General features: G+C 40.1%; 1 protein-coding gene across 4 annotated transcripts in view; it reads left to right on the top strand.

Moving 5' to 3' along the window:
* The window catches only part of dcun1d3 (defective in cullin neddylation 1 domain containing 3), a 38,673-nt gene extending 14,244 nt beyond the window's left edge, over window positions 1-24,429 (top strand). For 2 of the 4 annotated variants that reach the window (XM_072268866.1, XM_072268865.1), the window contains exons 2-4: window positions 12,925-12,988; window positions 20,059-20,588; window positions 23,274-24,429. In XM_072268866.1, the coding sequence (XP_072124967.1) occupies window positions 20,152-20,588; window positions 23,274-23,790 (954 nt within the window). In that variant the 5' untranslated portion in view covers window positions 12,925-12,988; window positions 20,059-20,151 and the 3' untranslated portion in view covers window positions 23,791-24,429. The remainder of the gene's footprint in view (window positions 1-12,924; window positions 12,989-20,058; window positions 20,589-23,273) is intronic. The other 2 variants (XM_072268867.1, XM_072268864.1) reach the window with 1 other exon arrangement.
* The last annotated feature ends 205 nt before the right edge of the window (window positions 24,430-24,634 follow it).

Below are 24,634 nucleotides of genomic sequence, written 5' to 3'. Positions count from 1 at the left end.
GTCTGAGAGATTCTAACTATAGGTAAATATGCTGTCAATGTAGGCAAAATTATCATTTTCAGAACCTTGATAAATTGCTAACATATATGAAAAGGAATGAGCAACACACACAAAATGCTGGAGGAACTCAGCAGGCCGGGCAGCATCTTGGTACTACAGCATCTGCACATTCTCTCGCGTGTACAATTGAGCAAAATGTTTTTGCCCTTTGTCATATGGAATTGACAAGTGCATCGTTTTTGTTTCAATAAACTTACAGATCATGGTGATCAGGTAATGGTAATTTGTCTTTGTAGGATCCATAGATCGCTACCTAAAAACGTGAGAAATGGAATAAAACTGGCTCTCGTGGAATTTGTGTGTGTGGTGTGGGGAATAAATGGATAAACACATTTGTTTTTCAACTTGCATTTCTTGAAGCTGTGCAGAGGTTGCAGCTTTGAATGGCGAAAATCATGGTATGGAGAGTTGAAGTGAAACACATCCCCACCCTCCCTGTAACACTGGAGTTGCTTTTATTTGACAGAAAATCTGTATAAAAGTGGCCAGGGCACTGATGCTTGGCCTAGATTTTCCATTTCTGGGTGAGTGTTTTGAAGTGATACACAGTGTACCTCAATTGGTAATGGAACAATAGTTCAAGGGGTGCTAATGAAACAGGTAGCATTGCACTAAATGGTGTCAGACTGGTTCGGAGTTGTTGGTGCATCACTCATCCAGACGAGAAGAGTTTTCCATCACACTGATGACTTGCACCTTGCAGTTGGTGAAAAGGCCTTGATGTTGGGAAGTGAGCTGCTCACTGAGAGTGACCCAGCTTCTGATCTGATCGATCCTGTAGCTGCAGTATTTACAAGGATGCTGCCGTTTACCTTTCCAGTCAGTGGTGGCCCCAGGATATTCACGGTGTTTTGATAGAAAGTTCTTGATGAAGAAGCTGAGGAAAGTTTGGCATACGTCATTGTTGTGAGGACCCCCTGCTGGATGCTCTGGGGCTGAGATGATTGGCCTGACACTGTTATCTTGCTTTTCAGGTGACTTAACCCCAGCCACAGGAGAATTTCCCCTTTTAATGCTCATTGATTTAAGTTTTGCCCAGGTACCTTGACACCACATTCAGTTGAACTCTGTCTTGATGTAAAGGGCAGGCATTCATGTGCCACCAATGAATTTAGTGGTTTGCTCCATTTTGGACTGCAAACTTCATTACTGCCTTAGTCCAAGTAGTTCTGATGAATTTCAAAATGAGCATCAATGAATGGTTTATTGGTGTGCAAGTACTACTTGCTAGCATTGTTGACAACAGCTTCTAGCACTTTTCTAATATCTGTGAGTAGACTGATTGGGCAGTAATTAGCCAGATTGGATTTGCCCTTTTTGTTAACAGGATATAACTTGCAATTGTAGTAAAACGTTCTTTATCTTGTACTTTTAATTCTCCTGTAGCAAAGACTAACATAACATTTTCTTTCCTGTAGTGTAAATATCGACAACTTCACCAGCTTAAAAAATATACACGGCTTTTGTTTTCCTTCTATTTTAGTGTAGAGCACGTCTATGAATATACGAAGATCTTTTTTTCTTAAGCAATCTCTTGGATTGAGAAGACTTGCTGCTGCTCCATTTCTGTGGGTTTTCAATTGGCTGATAAGGCCCTCTTGGGAACCTTAGATTCTGCTGCATCGAAGCAGGAGTTACTTTACAGGACAGGTGGTTTATTAGGAGTTCTTTCAGCTATCTCTGCTTGGTTCCTGTCAAAGATGCTTCCTGCTTTCCTAGATGCCACTCAACATTGAGTAGCTAATGGTCACATATTCTCATGAGTTGATGTGGATTTACTTTTCAATGAGTTTGAGAATGTGCACAAAACAAAGAAAATTTCTCGTGTGTAGCAGAGCTCAGGATAGCATATCTGTTTTGAGATTCTGGTGTTGAGCATGCGGTTAATGTGTCCACCCAATGGAGTTAGCTGAGTGTAAATAGTCACATTGCTTGGAATGTTGGCCTGAGAATGGATGCTGATGGTCATTAGTTTAGCCTTCTAATGGATTTGAAAGATTTCATGGTACTGAAGTGTTTTGAGGTGAATGTTATAGACAAACCACAGAGGAGATGTCCAGTAAATCATTACGTTAGTTCTAGCTTGCGGTCTTGATGTATAAACTGTACCGTAGAAATGTACTGGAAAAAATAGGGAGATGTGTCACTGACACTTTTTGTTTGCTGTTCAGCATCTGAAAAATTAGCTAATTTTGGAATTTATTCTGTTACCCTAAACCTGGGCATGGTATTGAGATGTGGTGACTGTAAACCTTTTTAATTCATTGGGAAAATGAGACTTGGTAATCGTAATTTTTGAAAATTTGTGGTTCCAATCCATTTTGTCTGTAAGTTTCTGAATTCTGCAGTATCATAACTTTTGCTGTAATGGTCAAATTGGTTGGAAAATATTAGTAGAACTCAATAGAAGTAAAATGTGATTTGCTTTTCCCCATATGCACACTACCATTAATCCTATCATTTACAGACCTTTTACCAGTTGCCATAGAAGTGTTGATGAAACTCAGGTGTAACTCTGCATCACTTTCCTCTATATAGCTTGTGTTATTGGACTAGCTTAACATCTATTTGTGATGCAGCTACAACTTGTTTCATCTCTGGAAATCAAACCATATATCTTTGGCTCAGCAGGAAGATTTAAGGAGTATAGAGAAAATATCCTCCTCCCTGACCTTTAACACAACTATTGGAGCATTGTATGATACAAGTGTCCCCCGCTTTTCGAACGTTCGCTTTACAAAACCTCACTGTTACGAAAGACCTACATTAGTACCCTGTTTTCACTTTCAGAAGGTGTTTTCACTGTTACGAAAATAATTAGCGTGCGATAAAAGGCCGCGCGCACCCCGAGCAGCCGTTTGCAAGATGAGTTCTATGGTGTTGGAAAAGCCTAAAAGAGCTCGTAAGGGTGTTACACTTAGCGTAAAACTAGACATAATTAAGCATTTCGATCGTGGTGAACAAAGTAAGGACAAAGTGAGTTTGGCTTGTGGAAGCTGACGAACATGATGTTGAAAAGGTTTTGGCATCCCATGACCAAGAACTGATAGATGAAGAGCTGATGCAATTGGAAGAGGAAAGAATAACAATCGAAACGGAATGCAGTAGCGAAATGAATATGAAGCAACTGCGTGAGATTTTCACTGCAATGATAAGTACGACTTTAATTTTGAAAGGGTACGTAGGTTTAGGAGATATTTGCAGAGTGCTTACAAAGAACTGTGTGATAGAAAAATGTGCGAGGCTCAGCAGTCAAGCAAGCCTTCCACATCAGCCACAGCAGACGAGGAGCCTCGAGCTTCGACATCGAGGCGGACGGTCATAGGAGAAGATGAGCTGCCTGCTCGAATGGAAATAGACGACGAGATGACACACCAGTGTCCCACCACCCCAACCCCCAGGCCATGGACAGATACTGTACCGATTCGCGGAGAATGCAGCAGTAGCCGGGAGGCACACAGCACATCTTTAAGAAAAAAGCCGAAATAAACATGCTAATTAATTAGGTGCCGCCCCACACTTAAATGTTGGCCCAGATCAAAGGCGATGCAATCGGCACTGATCTGGGCCAACAATTACGTGCCAGCTGGCACATAATTAATTAGCATGTTTATTTTGGCTTTTTTCTTAATGATGTGCTGGATGCCTCCCAGCTACCGCTGGACCCCTGCATGCTTCGCGGTTCGGTATCTGTCGGTGGCCTGGAGGTTGGGGGCCACGGCACTACCCCAACCTCCGACGACTCAGCCTAACACACCATCATCAGTGTGCTTGGTGCTGACTTCCCAATTCCGGTAAGTGATACTACACTGTACATACATTATTTCTGCTTTATATCGGCTGTGTATTTTTACGTGTTGTTTGGTATGATTTGGTAGCTTCATAGCTTAAAGGTTACTTGAGAGCCCTTGCGCCGGGCTTTTGCCAACAGCATTTGTGTGAGATTTTCTGCTGATGGCGCTTGCGTGAGATTTTCGCCACGGTGAACAGTTCAGTAATGGTTGTGGAAAAGTATTTCTACTTCATATAGGCTGTGTATTTATCATATCATTCCTGCTTTTACTATGTGTTACTGTTATTTTAGGTTTTATGTGTTATTTGGCATGATTTGGTAGGTTATTTTCGGGTCTGCGAACGCTCACAAAATTTTCCCATATAAATAAATGGTAATTGCTTCTTCACTTTATGACATTTCGGCTTACGAACCATTTCATAGGAACGCTCTACCTTCGGATGGCGGGGGGAAACCTGTACCTAGTAAAGCTTCCAAAACTACGTTAATTCCTTTACAAACATGATTTGCTTTCACCTTTTCCATTAGGCTTTACAACCCCTGACTTGGTAAAAATTTGGATTGGGAATTTCCAGGTTTACATCGCAAGTCCTTGAAAGTTCAACAATAACAACAGCAGCAAATCACATGGGACTATTCTTTGTGTACATCAGATTAATGCAGCAGGTGTTTAAATGTTTATGTAATAATTGTAATATAATTTGAATTCAATGTAGCATTTAGAAAGGATAAATGTGAAATGGTTACTAAGAAGACATGAAATTGAGCAAGATTAATTTTCATGAAGAGACTGTCTAGGGTATACAGACTGGGCAAATCCAATTGACTCAATGGGAATGAAGGCTCTGTTTGACAAAGGTTAGTAAGGAATATCATTTAAAAACTTAAAAATAAATCATTTTAAAAGGCTAAAACAAGCAAATCTTATGAACTGACAGAGATGCAAAGTGACAAAATATAGAGCTATATAAATGGAGTTTGAAACAAGATCAATGCTATCTTACATGCAATTATTTTGGAAAAAAAAGCAGTTGAAAGCAATATGTGACTCCCTAGAAATAATGGTATAATGTACATTAAGCTAAGGAAATGATAGATAAGAATCATTGAATTGTACAGCATGGAATGGGCCGTCGGATTCAACTTATCAGTGAATAGTAGTGGGCGTTATTCCGTATTAATTCCATTGCCTAGCACTTGGTGTTTGTCGAGTACTTTGAAACAAGGTTTCATCAATGAACTTTGGACAGTAGACTCGGGTCACGAGTGTAGTTCTCCTTTTAGAAAGTGGAAGTTGGGAGGCTGCCACGATTTACAAGTTCAATTGAACTGCAGGAGCTTTAGGCTTCCACTTGACTATCGTGCTGTGTACTTTGCTTCATGGCAACATGGCCCACAGCTGCTATTTCAGATGCAGCGCTGCAGCTCAATGGCTTCACAAAGACAGGACAGCTCAGTCTCTAAAGGCAGAGGAGGTAGAGTATGCTTTATGATTAACTTATGATACACAAACATGACAGGTCTTTCTCAATCTGCTCACCCAACCTGGAACATCTAACAGTCAAATGTCATCCATTTTATCTGTCAAGAGAGTTTTCTGCCATCATCCTGGTAGTGGTGTACTTTCTTCCTCAGACCAACATCAGACAGGCACTGGAGGAGCTGTGCACTGATTAGCAAGCACGAAACTGCACACCTTGGCATTGTGGGATATTTCAACCAGGCCAGCTTAAGTCTCTGAGCAATTACCACCAGCATCTCACCTGTGGAACCAGAGGAGCCAACACACTTGACCACCATCAAGAACACTTCCCATGTCATCCCACACCTACACTTTGGAAAGTCCGATCATTTGGCTGTACTTCTACTTCCAGTGTGTAGGCAGAGACTAAAGACTGCAACATAAGAGGGTATGATCAAGGGAGGTGGAGAAGTGCTTACAGGACTGCTTTGAGTCTGTGGACAGGACAGTATTCAGGGATTTATTTAAAAGTCCGAATGAATATGCCGCAGTTGTCACTGACTTCATCAAAACCTGTGAGGATGAGTGTGTGCCTTCGAGAACATACCCAAATCAAAAGTCATAGATAAACCAGGAAATTCGTAGTCTGCTGATGGCTAGCTCTGTGGCATTCAAGACTGGTGATCCAGAGCTTATACAGGAAATCCAGGTACGACCTATGGAAAGCTATCGTAAGAGCCCAAAAAACGTTCTGATTGAGGTTAGAGACAGAATCAGATGCATGTTAGCCCTGACAGTGTTTGCAGGCCATTACTTCCTACAAAGCAAAACCTAACATCATAAATGGCAGTGATGCTTCATTTCCAGATGAGCTAGCTGCCTTTTACGAACATTTTTAAAAAGGGGGAATAAAACTACATCTATGCGAATCCCTGCAGCATCCAGTGACCTTGTGATCTTTGGATCAGAGGCCAATGTCAGAATATCCTTCAAGAGGGTGAACCTTCACAAGGTGTCAGGCCCCAATGGTGTACCTGGTAGGGCTCTGAAAATCTGTGCCAACCAGCTGGTGAGAGCGTTCAAAGATATCTTCAATTTCACATTACTGTATTCAGAGGTTCCCACCAGCTTCAAAATGAGAGAGTGCCCAAGAAGAGCAGGGTGATCTGCCTCAATGACTCTTACCTTGTGGTACTCAGATCTACTGTGATGAAGTGCTTGGAGAGGTTAGTCATGGCCAGAATCAACTCCTGCCTAAGCAAGGACCTGAACCTACTGAAATTTGCCCATCGCCATAATAGGTCCACAGCAGATACAGTCTCATTGGCTCTCCACTCAGCCTTTGATCAGCTGGACAATAGGAATACTTAATCAGGTTACTGTTTATTGATTACAGCTCAGCTTTTAACATGATTATACCATCACTACTTATTAAAAGCTCCAAATCCTGGGCCTTTGCAACTGGATCCTTGATTTCCTCACTGGGAGACCACAGTCTGTGCGGATCGGAAGTAACATCTCCTCCTCGTTGGCATTCAACACTGGCACACCTTAGCCCACTGCTCAATTGTCTTTACACCCATGACTATGTGGCTAGGAAAATCTCAAATGCCATCTGTAAATTTGCCGACAACACAACTGTTGTTGATGGAATTTCAGATGGTGATGAGGTGTACAGGAGCGAAATGGAGCAGCTGGTTGAGTGGTGTCACAGCAACAACCTTGTGCTCAATATCAGTAAGATCGATGAATTGATTGTGGGATTCCGGAAGGGTAAGTTGAGGAAACATATCAGTCCTCATCAAGGGCTCAGAAGTGGAAAGGGTGAGTAGTTTCACGTTCTTAGGTGTCAGCATCTCTGAGGAGCCATCCTGGACCCAACATATTGAAGCAGTTACAAAGAAGGCAATTACAAAGCAGCTATATTTCATTAGGAGTTTTACCAAAGACACTGGCAAATTTCTACAGTTGTACTGCGGTGAGCATTCTAACTAGTAGAATTGCTGTCTGGATGGAGGAGCCACTACACAGAATCGGGGGAAAAAGCTGCAGTAAGTTATAAGCTCAGCCAGCTCTATCATGAGCACTAGCCTCCCCAGCATCTAGGACACCTTCAAAAGATGATTCCTCAAAAAGGTGGTGTCCATCATTAAGGATCCCCCACTCCCCCATCATCCAGGAATGCTCTGACGTCATTGCTACCATCAAGGAGGTGGTACAGGAGCCCAAAGGCACACACTCAATGTTTCAGGAATGGCTTCTTCCCCATTGCCATCGGATTTTTGAATGGACTAGAACCCATGTACACTTCCTCGGTATTTTTTCCCTCTCTTTTTGTATTACCTCATTTCATTTATTTTTTTAATATGTACTTGAAGTTTATAGTTTTTATTACTATAAATTGCAATGTACCACTGCTGCAACACAACAGATTTCATGACATATTAAACCTGATTCTGTACTCTATGCGTGAGTGATTCAAATGCATATCTACAAACCCCATTTCCAGAAAAGTTGGGATATTTTCCAGAATGCAATAAAAACAAAAATCTGTGATATGTTAATTCACGTGAACCTTTATTTAACTGACAAAAGTATAAAGAAAAGATTTTCAATAGTTTTACTGACCAACTTAATTGTATTTTGTAAGTATACACAAATTTAGAATTTGATAGCTGCAACACACTCAATAAAAGTTGGGACAGAGTTAAAATAAGATTGAAAAGTGCACAGAATATTCAAGTAACACTGGTTTGGAAGACTCCACGTTAAGCAGGCTAATTGGTAGCAGGTGAGGTATCATGACTGGGTATAAAAGTAGCGTCCATCAAAGGCTCAGTCTTTGCAAGCAAGGATGGGTCGTGACCCATCCCTTTGTGCCAAAGTTCGTGAGAGAATTGTTAGTTCAAAAGGAACATTTCTCAATGCAAGATTGCAGAGAATTTAGGTCTTTCAACATCTACAGTACATAATATTGTGAAAAGATTCAGAGAATTCAGAGACATCTCAGAGCGTAAAGGGCAAGGTCGGAAACCACTGCTGAATGCGCGTGATCTTCGAGCCCTCAGGCGGCACTGCCTAAGAAACCGTCATGCTACTGTGACAATTATAGCCACCTGGGCTCGGGAGTACTTCGGAAAACCATTGTCACTCAACACAGTCCGTCGCTGCATCCAGAAATGCAACTTGAAACTGTATTATGCAAGGAGGAAGCCATACATCAACTCTATACAGAAACGCCGGCGAGTTCTCTGGGCCCGAGCTCATCTCAGATGGACCGAAAGACTGTGGAACCGTGTGCAGATGAGTCCACATTTCAGCTAGTTTTTGGAAAAAACGGGCGTAGAGTTCTCCGTGCCAAAGATGAAAACGACCATTCAGATTATCATCAGCGAAAGGTGCAAAAGCCAGCATCTGTGATGGTATGGGGGTGTATCAGTGCCCAGGGCATGGGTGAGTTGCATGTATGTGAAGGTACCATTGACTCTGAGGCGTATATTAGGATTTTAGAGAGACATATGTTGCCATCAAGGCAACGTCTCTTCCCGGGACGTCCATGATTATTTCAGCAGGACAATGTCAGACCACATTACAACAGCGTAGCTTTGTAGACACGGAGTGCGTGTGCTTGACTGGTCTGCTGCCAGTCCAGATCTATCTCCTGTTGAAAATGTATGGTGTATCATGAAGAGGAGAATCAGATAACAGAGACCACGGACTGTTGAGCAGCTGAAGCCTTATATCAAGCAAGAATGGACAAAATTTCCAATTGCAAATCTACTACAATTAGTATCCTCAGTTCCAAAATGATTAAAAAGTGTTATTAAAAGGAAAGGTGATATAATACAATAGTAAACATGCCTCTGTCCCAACTTTTGTTGAGTGTGTTGCAGCTATCAAATTCTAAATTTGTGTATGTTTACAAAATACAATTAAGTTGGTCAGTAAAACTATTGAAAATCTTTTCTTTGTACTTTTGTCAGTTAAATAAAGGTTCACGTGAATTAACATATCACAGATTTTTGTTTTTATTGCATTTTGGAAAATATCCCAACTTTTCTGGAAATGGGGTTTGTAGATGCATGAATGCTGTCAGTGAGGCAACTTCATTTGTATCTCAGATAGTGCATTCCAGATGCTTTGGCTGAAGAAGATCCCTCTTGTATCTTTTCCCCTCATCCTTGTCCTGTGGTTTTGTCAGCCTCTGATAAAACTGTTGGGCTCTTTTGCATCTGAATTTACAGAGAAAATTGAAGATATCCTGAATTAGGAATCATTAAAATTTACAAGCATTAATTAACCAATAGCAAAGCAATACGAGGATTCCCAAGATCAAATGATGGAAAATATCTCACTTTTTATATTGCCAAATAATGCTATTTTAGAAATGTGAGTGTGAAAGCAAAGTACTTGGAGCAAGTTAGACTAGCATTTGATTTTTGGAAATTACTAGAGCTTATAGTTGAGGATAATTGGATTGAAAGCTTTGAAGTTTTTCAATTGATTTGAAAAAACATTAACTTGTGTAGATCATGCTGAACAAACATGATCGGATGTTTAGTGCTAGTTAAGCATACAAAATAGGAATTGGCAATAGAGCCTCCTACGACAACTCGTGCATTCTGTAAGGTGACTGCTTTTACGCCCAGTCCTTGTATTTATTGATTCCCCTCATGCCCACAGATTGAGCAATTGCAGCTATGGATATATTCATAAACTGAGCAGCTACAGCCCTCAGAATTATGACGTGAAGTTTGTTGTTTTGCAGCAGCAGTGCAAAGACGTTAGTCCCTCAGCATTTCCTTGGGTTGTGTTGGTTGTTACAGCAAATGACGCATTTCACAGTTTGTTCAATGTAAGTGTGAAAGATAAATGAATCTGAATAAATTTCAAAAATAGCGCACAAATAAAAGAATAATGAGTTAGTGCTCATGGACTGTTCAGAAATCTGATTGTGGAAAACAAGCTGTTTTTGAAGCATTGACTATGGGTCTTCAGGCTCCTGTACCACCTCCCTCATGGTACAAAGATTTTTAGTTCTCTGGGTTTACAAAGTATTTCAGTCTTGGGTTATCTCCTGCAATGTGGCTTGATCTTCCATTTCCAAGTTCTGTTGTCTGGGTGGGGTGGGAACCATGAAGTCATTTGATAAATAATCCCCAAAGACAGTTAATGTTGCTAATGAAATTGATTACAAATTTACTGAGCTGGCTGGATTAAATGGAGTTAAGCTTCTTCTGCTGGTTGCTGTATCTGAGGTTGGGAGTGCGGGAGTGGGTGGGGGTGCACAGTGTAACATTTAGAGGCAAGCCAATCAGGCGGGTCCCAGCTTGTAGAATTTGGGATTGTTGGAGGGGGTAGGGTGTGCATTCAGATTTGTGTATTTATTACATGTACGTCAAAACAACATTGAGTGAAATGCAATTGTTTGCATTAAGAAATGGCACAATCGAAGGATATGCTGGAGACAGCCTGCAACTGTCGCCACATGTTTCAGTACCAACATATCATACTCAGGAAACATTGGCGAATAATGCATGAGTTCCTTAGTATATTTGAAGGAAAGGGAAAAGAATAGGAGATTCATATAATAGTGAAGAAGAGCAAGAGGATCTCATTTAGCATAGATCTGCAGGGCAGAGTGATCTCTTTGTGTTTTACTTGTAAGTGTCCACACCCTTCAAACAATTTAAACCCCCCTGTCTTAGCTGTAGTCTGCCTTCACCACAATGTAATACTTCACAATGGAAAAAATCGTAAGATGGGATATAGGCAACAAGGAAACTTGCATTGGGGTTTTTTTTGTACAGTGATTAGGTACAGTTTCAAATGCATCTGTTCTAATTGTCACAAGTTTGTAATAGGTTGTATAACAAATGGAAAGATTCCTCTGTTCCCCTTGTCATTTGGCCAACATCTCTGAAAGTAGCTACAGTTCTGAAAATCTGATACCAAATGTCAACTTTGGCAACTCACCAGGCTCGTTCAATGCCAAATATAGTTTCTTAATTGACTTGAGGAACTAATTTGACAAATCAAAATCTGATGCTAAATTTAACAGGAAGGAACTTAATGTAGTACGTAAGTGATGCTTTGGGCTGTTGGCTGTCAATAAAAAAAAATATAAGCACCAGAATACTGCAGCTATGACTATTGGTATGATGAACTCTCGGCTTTGTCATAAAATGTCACCTTTAACTCTGCAGTAATAACTTTCACACCATCTATTTGAGTACATTGCTCTGATGCTGGTACAGTACTTGGGCCAAGAACTTGGTCATGTTGAGGCTCAACATGGCAAAATTCAGTTGTTCTTGCCGTCTAAAGATTTGTACACTTCTGAATAGTCCTGCCACTATCAAAAGCATTTCTTGAGCACTGTGGAGCAGGCAATGGGAAACTAAGATGACTCTGTTTTGGGTATGGTCTTGTGAAGTTGCAAGGAAGAGTTATTACATGGTTTTGGCACCTAAAGGATAGGATGGGATTATTGGAAAGTGTTATAACTCCTGAATGTTGGTTAAAGAATTGAGGGGAATTGGAAGTAGGTTCTTCTACTGGAATAACATGATGGGAGTGTTCAGGTTGGCTTTTGGTGGGGCTTGAAGTTGTTAAGCTGTTGGAGCAAGGGAAAGATTGAGAAGTTAGTGATAAGCAGACAGCAGAGAGTGGATTAGAAGCCAATTAGAGAATATCCAACATTTGCAACATATGGTAAGCATATTACTCAAGGAAATGGCTAACAGCTCCAGATTTCTTAAGTTGAGCCCTGTTCTGGCAAATCTCTTTAAGTTGAAGCAGACAACATATTATGAAGATCTGCTTTTACAGGTGCAGTACAAGGTCCCAGGAGAGGTTTATGAGTTTGTGATGCACAATGAGTGGCATTGCTGTGCATATCTGAGCTCCTCTAGTTTAGTTTCTTAATTGTGTTAAGCACCCAAAAGGAAAAATACAAACTGTTTCTCACAGTCAGTCTAATATTTTGCTTTGCAAAATCAGCATGATTAGAAATTGGACAGCATGTGATAATTTATGGGAACATTATGTAAAGATGAAGGTTTAAAATGTACTGTTATATCATTGAAAGTAATGTTAAGACAAATGAATTGTAGTGGAACAAAAGAGTGCTTAGGAAAATCACCTAGTTTTCATGATTTTCAATTTTATGCATCTATTAATAGTTCAATCATAAATAGTGAAGAGATGACTCAAGTATTTGTCCAAATGCTTGTAAAGAAAATCCTGAAATAGCCATGATTCTGTCTGTATATTAAAACTGAGCACCTCCTTATTTTAAAACTTAAAATATAACTTTTTATTATGAGAATAGAGATTGGGACCCTTTCAAAGAATACTATTGCCAAAACTGTGTCGGTCACTGAGTAAAAAGTAGAGAAACTATATCAACCAGACCCAATTAAAGCTGTAATTTCTTCAGATGAATGCATTTAGTATATGTATTTATCTTTGTCACGTGTTGCCAATTTGAATGTCATGGACATTACCTAATTGAGTTCTTTTTAAGTGATGCACTGATATAGCATGTGATCACTTTTAACGTGTTATTCTCTTAATGAAGAAAATAATTTCCACTTCTGTTTTGCAGCATTACCTGTGTTGACATGAATTGATTATGTTACAGATCATCCATAATTCTTGCACCTATTTCTGTGAGTACAAGTGTGGGTTCCTATGACATGTTTATATGTCTGTTTATAAAGTGATTTAAAAAGGGAATTTACAATATTCTGTGCTATCAGTAAAGGTAACTCAAATCATAGTGGATAGGCTATACAGGAATCACAAGGTTTCAGGCCCTATTTATAAATTAATAAAATTTTAACACATTTCCTAACAACTGAGTACTGAACAGTTAGTTCTATAAATTTATCAAGTGGTCAGCAGCTCCTTTTGTGAAGCTCCAGAATGCAATGCCAGTGGTAAAGCATTCATTGTGCTATTTAATATCTGGCATTTTGATGATTTGTAATTCTTGATCAGCACTTTATAAATGAAAATTGTCTATGCTAACAATTGCCTATTGCATTAAAATTAGAAATAGTTATACAGGTTGGGCCAACTCGGTCTGATCTGACTGTGTTGCTCAGCAAGGCAGTCCCATCTGCCTCTCGGCGTAGAACACTGCAGCATAGGAACAGACCCTTCAGCGCATAATGCCTATTTTGAAAATGATGTCAAATTAAGCTACATCTCTTTTGCCTGCCATGAACCATATTCCTTCAATCTTTGCACATTCATATGTTTGTTTAAGGGCCTTGCATGCCACTATCATAACTGCTTCCAGCACTACCCCTGGAAGAGTATTCCAGGCATCTACCTTGCTCTTTTTTTTAAAAAAAAAACAACAACAACTTGCCTCTCACATCTTGTTTCCTCCTGTCAAATGCATGTCCTCTTATTTGTGACATTTCTATCCTGGGAAGAAGATTGTTTGCACTATCTATGCTTCTAGTAATAAACTTCCATTGGGTATCTCCTCAGCTTCTGACACTCCAGAGAAAGTGACTCAAGTTTGTCCAACCTCTCCTTAATAACTCATATCCTCTAATCCAGGCAGCATCCTAGTAAACACCTTTGGTACCCTTTCCAAAGCCTGTAATGGGGTAACCAAAACTGCACACAATACTCCGAGTGTGGCTCAACCAAAGATTTTGTACATAGTTGCAACAAGACTTCCTTAATCTTATACTCAGTGACCTGATCAGTGAAGGCAAACATGCCAAATGTCGTCTCTACCATCCTAACTACCTACATGGCCACTTTCAGAGAGCTACGAACCCCCAAGATTTCTCTATAAATCGGATAACAACTGATGGCCTCAGTACTGGTGAACTATGGAGAGAAATAAACATTAAGCAATCATAGGACGTGATTGTACAGGATTGGCTTGTACGGGAAAGTGAGCTAATTGATCGGAGTTACAGGAAAGTAGTCACCCATAAGTTGCAGGAGGTGAGCAGCTGAGTGACAGTGTGGAGTAGTGGAAGTTTGAATAGGCAGTTAGCACAGAGCACCCCTGTGACCATTCCCCTCAATAATAAGTATATCGTTTTGGATACTATTGTGGGAGATGACCTCCCAGGTGAATGCCACGGATACCAGGTTACTGGCACTAAGCATGGGTCTGTGGTGCAGAAGAGTTAAGAGGGGGAAGAGGGGAGTGGTATTGATAGGGGACTCAATCATCAGAGGAACAGACAGGAGACTCTGTGGATGTGAACAGGACACCCAGCTGGTATGTTGCCTCCCAGTTGCCAGGGTCAGGGATGTCTCGGATCATGTCCACAGCATTGTAGAGGGGGATGGAGAGCAGCCAGGTGTCTTGGTACATATTGGTACCAATGACATAGGCAGGAAAGACAAAGAGGTCCTGAGGAGAGAGTTTAGAGAGCTAGGCAGAAAGCTGGGAGCAGGACTTACAGGGTAGTAATTTCTGAATTGCTAACTGTGCCACGTGCCAATGAGAGCAGAAGCAGAATAATTTGGCAGATAAATGCGTGACTAAGAAACGGGGGCGGGGGCAGTGCTTCAGGTTCTTGGATCATTGGAATCTCTTCTGGGGGAGCTATGACCTGTACAAAAGTGACAAGGTTGCACCTGAACCTGAGTGGGGACTGATATTCTCACAGGCAGGTTTGTTAGAGCTGATGGAGTGGATTTAAAGTAATTTGGCGGGGGGGGGGGGGTGGCACATGGGAACCAGCATGAGGGGACTCAGGATAGGACAGATGGTAAAAAGCAGTGTGCAGTTAGATTGTCAGGAATGGCAAGCTGTTGATAGGACAAAATTGCAGCCAGCAGGTTGAGTATCAGTGCACTAGGGATGCAGAATCAAGAAAGGATTGCAAATACGGTACTCAAAGTGTGATACCTCAATGCATGGAGTATAAGAAATAAGGTGGATAATCCTGTTGCACGATTACAGATTGTCAACTATGATGTTGTGACCATCACAGAGTTGTGGCTGAAGGATGATTGTAGTTGGGAGCTAAATGTCCAAGGTTATATGTTGTATCGGAGGGATAGGACGGTAGGCAGAGGGAGTGGCATGGCTGTGCTGATAAAGAATGGCATCAAATCAGTAGAAAGATGTGACATAGGATCTTTGTGGGTTGAGTTAAGAAATTGCAAGGGTCAAAGGACCCATATGGAAGTTATATACAGACCTCCTAACAGTAGCTGGGATGTGGACCACAGATTACAATGAGAAATAGAAAAGGCATGTCAAAAGGGCAATGTTGGGATAATCGTGGGAGATTTTAAAATGCAAGCCGATTGGGGAAAATCAGGTTGGTAATGGATCTCGAGAGAGAGTTTGTTGAATGCCTACAAGATGGTTTTTTAGAGGAGTTTGTGTTGAGCCTACTGGGGGATCAGCTATACTGGATTGGGTGTTACGTAATGATCCGGAGGCGATTACGGAGCATAAGGTAAAAGAACCCTTAGGAGACAGTGATCACAATATGATTGAGTTCAACTTGAAGTTTGATAGGGAAAAGTAAAGTCTGACATAACTGTATTTCAGTGGAGTAAGGGAAATTATAGTGGTATGAGAGGGGAATTGGCCAAAGTAAATTGGAAGGAGATGCTGGCAGGGATGATAGCAGAGCAGTAATGGTGTGAGTTTCTGGAAGGAATGAGGAAGGTGCAGGATGGATGTATGCCAAAAACAAAGAAATATTCAAATGGCAAAATGGTATAACCGTGACTGACAAGGAAAAATCAAAGCAAATATAAAAGCAAGAGAGGGCATACAACAAAGCCAAAAATAGTGGGAAGATAGAGGATTGGGAACCTTTTTTAAAAACCTACAGAGAGCAACTAGAAGTTCCAATTGGAGGGAAAAGATTAAATGTGAAAGCAAGCTAGCAAAGAATATCAAAGTGGATAGTAAAAGCTTTTTCAAGTATGTGTTTTAAAAAAAAAAGAGAGAGAGATGAGGATGGATATAGGACTGTTATAAATGAGGCCAGAGAAATAATAACGGGGGTGGAGGAGCTGGCAGATGAACTCAATGGTATTTTGCATCAGTCTTCACTGTGGAAGACTGTGAGGGTGTGAGGGAAGAGAAGTGAGTGCAGTTACTATTACAAGGGAGAAGGTGCTCAAAAGGCTGAATGACCTAAGGTTACATAAGTCACCCTAGGTTTCTGAAAGAGGTGGCGGTAGGGATTGTGGAGGCATTAGTAATAATCCTCCAAAAATCATTGGACCCTTGCATGATACCAGAGGACTGGAAAATTTCAAATGTCACTCTACTCTTTAAGAAAGGAGGAAGGCAGCAGAATGGAAATTATAGGCTAGTTAGCTTGATGTCAGTGGTTGGGAAGATGTTGGGTTAATTGTTAAGGATGAGGTTTTTGAGTACCTAGTGACATGGGGCAAGGTGAGACAAAGTCAGCATGGTTACCTTAAGGGAAGTCTTGCCTGATGAACCTGTTGGAATTCTTTGAGGAGATTGCAAGTAGGATAGATAAAGGGGATGTAGTGGATGTTGTATATTTGGACTTTCAGAAGGCCTTTGACAAGGTGCCACACGTGAGGCTGTTTACCAAAGTTAAGAGCCCATGGTATTAAAGGAAAGTTACTGGCATGGTTAGAGCATTGGTTGATTGGTAGGAGGCAGTGAGTGGGAATAAAAGGATCCTTTTCTCATTGACTGCCAGTGACTAGTGGTGTTTTGCAGGGGTCGGTGTTGGGATTGCTTTTCATGCTTTATATCAGTGATTTTGATGATGAGGTGGCGTTATTGCCAAGTTTGCAGATGATATGAGGATTGGTGGAACGATAGGTAGTGTTGAGGAAACAGGCTGCAGAAGGACTTAAGACCGATGGGGAGAATGGGCAGGAAAGTGCCAAGTGAAATACTTTGGAAGTAGGAATAAACATGCAGACTATTTTCCACATGGGGCAAAAATCCAAGATGCAAAGGGATTTTGGAGTCCTTGTGCAGAACACCCTAAAGGTTAATTTGCAGGTAGTGTTTATGGTGAGGAAGGCAAAAGCAATGTTAGTATTCATTTCAAGCGGTCTAGAATACAAGAGCAGGGATGTAATGCTGAGGCTTTATAAGGCATTGGTGAGACCTCACCTTGAGTATTGTGAACAGCTTTGGGTTCTCTAAGAAAAGATATGCTGGCATTGGAGAGGGTTCAGAGGAGGTTCACATTGATGATTCCAGGAATGAAAGTGTTATCATATGAGGAATACACATAAAAGTTGCTGGTGAACACAGCAGGCCAGGCAGCATCTCTAGGAAGAGGTGCAGTCGACGTTTCAGGCCGAGACCATTCGTCCTGACAAAGGGTCTCGGCCTGAAACGTCGACTGCACCTCTTCCTAGAGATGCTGCCTGGCCTGCTGCGTTCACCAGCAACTTTTATGTGTGTTGCTTGAATTTCCAGCATCTGCAGAATTCCTGTTGTTTGCATCATATGAGGAATGTTTGATGGCTCTGGGCCTGTACTCACTGGAATTTAGAAGGATGAGGGCAGATCTCACTGAGACCTTTCAAATACTGAAAGGCCTAGACAGAGTGGATGTGGAAAAGATGTTTCCCATGGTGGGGGAATCTAGGACAAGCAGGTACAGCCTGAAGATCGAGGGACAACCATTTAAAACAGATATGCAGAAATTTCTTCAGCCAATTGGTGGTGAATTTGTGGAATTTGTTGCCACATGCAGCTGTGGAGGCCAGGTCATTGGGTGTATTTAAGGCAGAGATTGATAGGTCTTTGAATGGACACGGCATCAAACGTGACAGAGAGAAGGCCGGGGAGTGGGGCTGAAGAGGGGAAAAAATAGACCAGTCATGATTAAATGGAGTGGATTTGATGGACCAAATACCCTAATTCTGTGCCTAGGCCTTATGGTCTAACATCTGATTTCTGATCTGATAATTTGCTGAATATGGTTCATTGTATATCACAATCCTGAGGAACTCTACCTTGGGTGAAATGATTGTTCTTTAGAAATGCAATTATCTTCCTTTTGTTTTAGATAAAACTCCAGCAAGTACATAGGTCTCCATCTGATTTCTATCAGCTTCAAAGTTTACAAAATGTCCCTTGTTTGCTAAACAAATCAAACATTGATTTAAGCTTAAGGGAGTCATTGTTTCCATTGGAATTTTACTCATTTATTTGAAACAAAGTTATGAAGAAGTTGTGCTGATCCAAACTGGACAACACTGGGAAAATTCTTGGTCAGTAAGTAGCATGTAATAATTCTGCCACTGACATTTTGGTGATTGAATGCAGACTTACGGGACAGTAACTGGGTGGATTGATTTAATCGTGTTTTTGGGGCATAGCTGAACAACAATACAGATTACTAAGTAATTGCATGGTATACTGTACTGGGCTAGAGATATAATTAGTTCAAAGCACAAATCTTCAGCATTGCAGCTAATAGATGTGCTTTTTCATTTCTCGAGGCTCCCTCGCATCATGTGTTTTACTTTAATCTGATTACTCTTATCTCCTTTCCAGAGAGAAACCAGGATTTTCTAGCTCTCTGATTCTGTTTTAGGAATTTGAGAGAGTCATCAAAAACAATTGTGTCCAATTCCCAAAAATTTATAAACCTCACCCAAAAATATAGTGCAAGATCCTCCTCCTAGTGTCCTTCTGAATGAGTTTAATTTTTACTCAGTTTGCCAGTGTTCAATCAGTCTGATTTACTCAGAAAATTGTTGCATGCGGAAGTAAATGATCTTTACAAAGAAGACTGTGAGCTCTTTGCACTTGTTAGAGTAGATGAGAGAGATTTGATTGTACTTTTTGCAGGAGAGAAAGGAAATTGGGGTGGTGGAGAGTTGTGATCTCTGCATTCTCTGTTGTCCTTTTACGTTAATCTGAACAAATCTAAGTTTTCCTTGACATAATATAGATTTCTACCGGGTGATCTGGTTACCTCTCATATTCCAAAGGCACGAGGTTAATTGGCTACTATAATTACCATTAGTATAGGTGGGTGGTAGCAAAATCATGGCAAAGACGTTTGGGTGTCCACAGTTCGTAGCTCGTTTGGTATCTGACCTACTCTGTTCAAAACTTAACAGATTCTATCATATTGATGTGAAAACTTCTGTTGTCATTATGCTGAAAGCAGAAAAATAGCCACCATATTAGCTCTTTCATGTAAAGTAACTGATTCCTAACTGGTAGTTAACAATATACTAGTTGATATTCTATTACTTGTTGAGAAGGTTCTGCAATTTATAAATAGAGGCATTTTATCAAAGAATAAAATGAAGCAAGTATACTCTTTTTTTCACTTCACAATCAAGATGTAGTTACTATTTGTATAAAGTCTGCTGACGTGTATGTTGTAACTGAATGATCTGAAGGTTTCAGCCTGAAGCGTCGACTGTGCTTTTTTCCTGGACGGTGCCTGGCCTGCCGGGTTCCTCCAGCATTTTGTGTGTGTTGCTTGGGTTTCTAGCATCTGCAAATTTTCTCGTGTTTGAGAAAGACTTTGTTTATATAGCAATTTTTAAAAATTGACTATTTATGATTTGGAATTGTTTCTGAATGCAAAATATTAACTATCGGAGTCATGGATTGAGTCTAAAGATAAATTCCAGTAATTAGACCTTAATATTTTTTAACAATAGTATCCAGCTTATAATTTATTTCAGAGATTTTTATAAGTTAAATATTGCATTGGTGTAGCAGTGAAATTATCAATGAAATGTTATGATTTTGTTTTTAAAACAGTATTCATGATGGAGAGTTGAAGTGTATGGAGCAACGGGCACAGAGAGGGAGCGTGACTGGAAGGGGACTGCTTTAGAGCTGCAGTTAAGAAACATGGGCCAGTGTGTCACCAAGTGTAAAAATCCTCCTTCCTCACTGGGCAGTAAAACTGGAGATAAAGAATCTGGTAGCAAATCCCACATTAAGAAATCTGCTGTCTCTGGTGAAGAAATTAACTCAATGTGTGCAAAAGCTTCTGGAGATATCCTTGCCAATGGAACAAAGAAAACTGATGTTGTTTTGGAATCGACCCAGCCCCAACTTGCTCACTCTGGAGACAGTAAAAAAGAAGAATCCTTTTCACATCGTGATGAGTTCTCACTAAAGAGAGCTGAAGAATTGTTTAGCAAGTATAAAGATGCACATGAGGATGCCATTTTAGAGGAAGGCATGGAGTGGTTTTGCAATGACCTTTCTGTGGATCCTACTGAGTTCATAGTATTGTTGTTAGCGTGGAAATTTCAAGCAGCGACTATGTGCAAGTTTACCAGGTAAGCTCAGAATAAAATCTGAAAATTATTTCAAAAATATTTTAAGGTTGTATCAACACTGGTGATATTGAGAGCAAATGCTATAATTCCTTGATGTTTACCTCAGTTTATCAAATAACAAGATAATTATACTGGTTCAGTTCTAAATGAGAGTAACGGTAAGGTTCCATCCTGCTGAAAAGATTGAACAGGTGCTGAGCAAGGATACCAAAGCAAATGGTAAAGTAATTTATTTTTCATACTTGAAATCTTGTGAATTATAGCCTTGGGATATTTGCCATGTGTTTGCTAAAAGTTCCATAATGACAAATCATTGCCTTGAAGTTGTTTGGATGAAAATGGAATAAAATATTATTGATGGGGTTCCAGTTTCTTTTCCCCAATCCCTTACTCTTAAATCTGGGAAATTGTGAACATTTGAATTATTACATTTGAATCCCAGCATTTGAAAAACAGTGTGGAATATGCATTTGTAAACAGATGCCAGTCATGCAATTTTCCAAATTCCGAGTACATGCAGTCATGAAATGGAGAGCCACACCCCACTGCATTGTTTCCATGAATTTTCTGAAGGTAGCAACCAAGGTGAGCGCAGGCAGGTTGGGAGAGTCTGGGTCATCTCTATGTTCAAATAAGTTCAGCTTTGGACATTGAGGAAGAGGAAAGTTTAAAGGAGATGTACAAGACAAGGTTTTTGTTATACTGTATATAGAGAATGGTAGGTGCCTGGAATGGACTGCCAGGAGTAGTGGTGTAACAGGTGCAATAAAGCCATCTAAGAAGTTTTTATATAGACAGGTGATTGTGCAGGGGATAGAAGGAGATAGAACATTTACAGACAGAAGATATTTGGTTTAATTTGGCTTCATATTAAGCACAGGCATCGTGGGCTGAAAGGCCTGCTTCTGTGCTGGACTATTCTTCATAATGATCGATAATATCTTCAGAGGGAGTAACACTAGATCATTTGAAAAGGCAATGTGAGGTAACAGTGTTTTGGTGCTCCATCTACTTTTACATTTTTTGACAATGAGAATTTAGGAAGAAATAATTGTGAAAAATGACAGGTAAGTTGAGACAGTAAAGTCAAAAGTGTAAACAGTAGGAATTCAGCCACTTCCTTTCTTTACTCTGCTTTGCTCTCTGTTCATGGTTCTACCATTGCACGTGGATTCTCCTTGCTACCCAAAATTGAAGCTACTACACTTGGAAATAATGATGCCCAATATGGTTTTATCTGGCATCATCTTCTAATAAATTTTGTAACATTCTTGTGTAGTAACAGTAAATAAAATTTAGGTGATGAATAATTAAAAAAAAACATTTTCTACTCTAAAGGGCCAGACTTGGTTACTTTGAGCTTTCAGTTACTCACAAGATTCTTCAATAATTCATTGAAGTTTCCTTAAATCCAGGTCTGTACTGTGAATCTTAGGCTGTCTAGACCTTCAAGTGGCAAGTACTCAATGGTACTGCTGTTGTCTAAAATTCTAAATTAATAATTTCCTACAGGAGTTAACCAGCAAGTTCACATTGGATGATTGAAAGCTGCTTATCCAGTTCCTCTACTGTCTTGATTCTGGCTGCTCGTCATTAATTTGTAATGAATATTGTGAACTTCAGTTTAACTAATATCTGTTGGTGACTTTATCCTTCTCAAAGTCCTCACAAGTATAAGTCTTAGGCCACACGACAGTCTCCTACTTCAGTCATCCCTGACAGTGATTCAATCTGATTCAGAAATTATCTACAGTTAACAATTTCATGTCAGCTTTCTCTGATTGGCTAAACATTTTCAGTGTCTAGCCACTCTGGCCTTAATTATAAACTAGCCATTTCCTGACACGAGATTTTAAGGCTATAATTTCCTGGTTGTTCTTTCTTATGAATGTTTCTGTTTAATTTTACACTCATAGGAGCAGTTCCTAAACAGGACTTTGGAAGGTTGTTTCCAAGTTATGTAAACGAGGCCATTCGGCCCATTAGTTAGTTTACTCTCAGAACAATCCCATCAGTTCCATTCTTGCACCTGTTTTCATGTAATCTATTCTCTCATAAACATGCATTGATTTCCTCCCCCCCCCCCACCCCACCGATTTTCCTTCTACCCACCTACCCAGGAATAATTTATAATTGTTAGTGAAACTACCAGCCGTACATCGTAGAGATGTGGAGTGTGGGGACTCACCTCATCACAGACAGAACATGCAAATTCATACCTTATTGGTAGGAATGCTTAATAGTTTACCAAATGATTTATTTTGATAATTTTGACATAAAAGTGGAAACCATAGAAGTTCTCGGGGAGAAAAAGTAATGTAGACTAGTCTGTATGAGTTGTAATTGATACAAAACTTGAGATTTACTTACTTTATAATTGAGTCCATTGGAAAGTCATTGGTCGTATATCAACTGGGGTGTGTTCAGAATACTAAACGTACTTTAATTGTAAATTGTTGTTTTATTACAAGAATTTGGCTGATGAAATATCTATGTTTACTGGGTAAGGTTCTCTGATGTGATTTTTATCAGTTTATTACTTAGTAATGTATAAAATAAGGAGCTTGCTTATATAGTAGAAGTGTATTGTTGACTTATCTAAAGATTATCTTGAAAACATTGCTTTGTGTGGTGTCTGCTAATGTGATTCTAACTGTTTATTTTCTTCTGATCTGGCCCCTATAGGAAAGAATTTGTTGATGGATGTAAAGCATTAAATGCAGACAGTATTGAAGGGATCCGTGCCAGATTCCCAAGCCTTATGAATGAAGCCAAAGTTGAGGACAAGTTCAAAGATTTGTATCGGTTTACATTTCAATTTGGACTAGACTCTGAGGAAGGCCAGCGATCACTACGGAGGGAAATAGCCGTTGCCCTCTGGAAACTGGTGTTCACACAGAACGTACCTTTCATATTGGACCAGTGGCTGAGCTTCTTAACTGAGAACCCGCCTGGAATAAAGGGAATCTCTCGAGACACGTGGAATATGTTCTTAAATTTTATTCAGGTGATAGGTCCCGATCTAACAAACTACAGCGAAGATGAAGCTTGGCCAAGCCTGTTTGACACTTTTGTAGAGTGGGAAATGGAAAGAAGAAGAAAAGAGGGTCTGGCTGAAGAAACATTGCATTTAGTTCCAGAGGCTACAAATGTGGAAATGTCAGGACAAACTTCTACAGACTACCGCGTTACAGATAATTAGTGAGCAATAACTGAACATGATCTGTGTAGTTTACTGCTCCTCATCACCCTCAATTGCCTTGTTGCTGAAAGGGCTCCAAGATGCTGTAATAATTTATAGGCACTTTTTAAGCAATTGGGTAATAACTTTTTTAAAAATGCTTGTTCACAAAAGTATGCAGTAATTCACTAGTTGCCCTAATAAAAGCAGCATCAGTTTCAGCCTTTGAATACTACTATTATGAAGTAGTCTGACATCGTTATTGCAGAGTTTTCTTTGCTTATGGAATCCTTGGTTTAAAATGCTGAATAGTGCCAGAGCTCACTTCTGCAAATTGAATGAGTAAGAGACTGCTGTGTGTAATGCTGCTTGTTGCAGTGAAAATAATATAAAATGAGTCAGTATTAACCATTTACCAGTTTACTGATGGACGATTGGAGAAGTGTTGCTATATTCAAAGTGCTAGACTCTTGTCAGTTGAAGAGGCACTGTACTCTTTCAGTTTGTCTAGCTGGTAGTGTGTTAGCACTGTACTCTTGTACATGGTGCAAGGTTCCAAGGTTTGCTTTCATGTGTGGACTCATCTCTGTGAAGTCTGTTTCTGTGTGTACACCTAATAAACATATGGATTATTTTAACCCTCCCCACCCCTCCCCCTCCTTGCCCCCTGCCCCTGATAAAATGATCTGGTTGTCGATTTTAAAAAAACATTGATGTGTTTCAGCTTATTAGGTTTAGAATCAGTTGTTACAATTTAGATAGTGCTACTGGGGCACATGAGGAGTGATGATATTCACTAGTACTGGTTCTGTTTGGGGCCTCAGAATGTGCATTAATGATCATTGCACTTGCAGGTACCATAATG

The sequence above is a fragment of the Mobula birostris genome, chromosome 9 (genome assembly GCF_030028105.1).
Source record: "Mobula birostris isolate sMobBir1 chromosome 9, sMobBir1.hap1, whole genome shotgun sequence".
Taxonomy (NCBI): domain Eukaryota; kingdom Metazoa; phylum Chordata; class Chondrichthyes; order Myliobatiformes; family Myliobatidae; genus Mobula; species Mobula birostris.
This window is presented reverse-complemented; position numbering and strand designations above follow the sequence as displayed.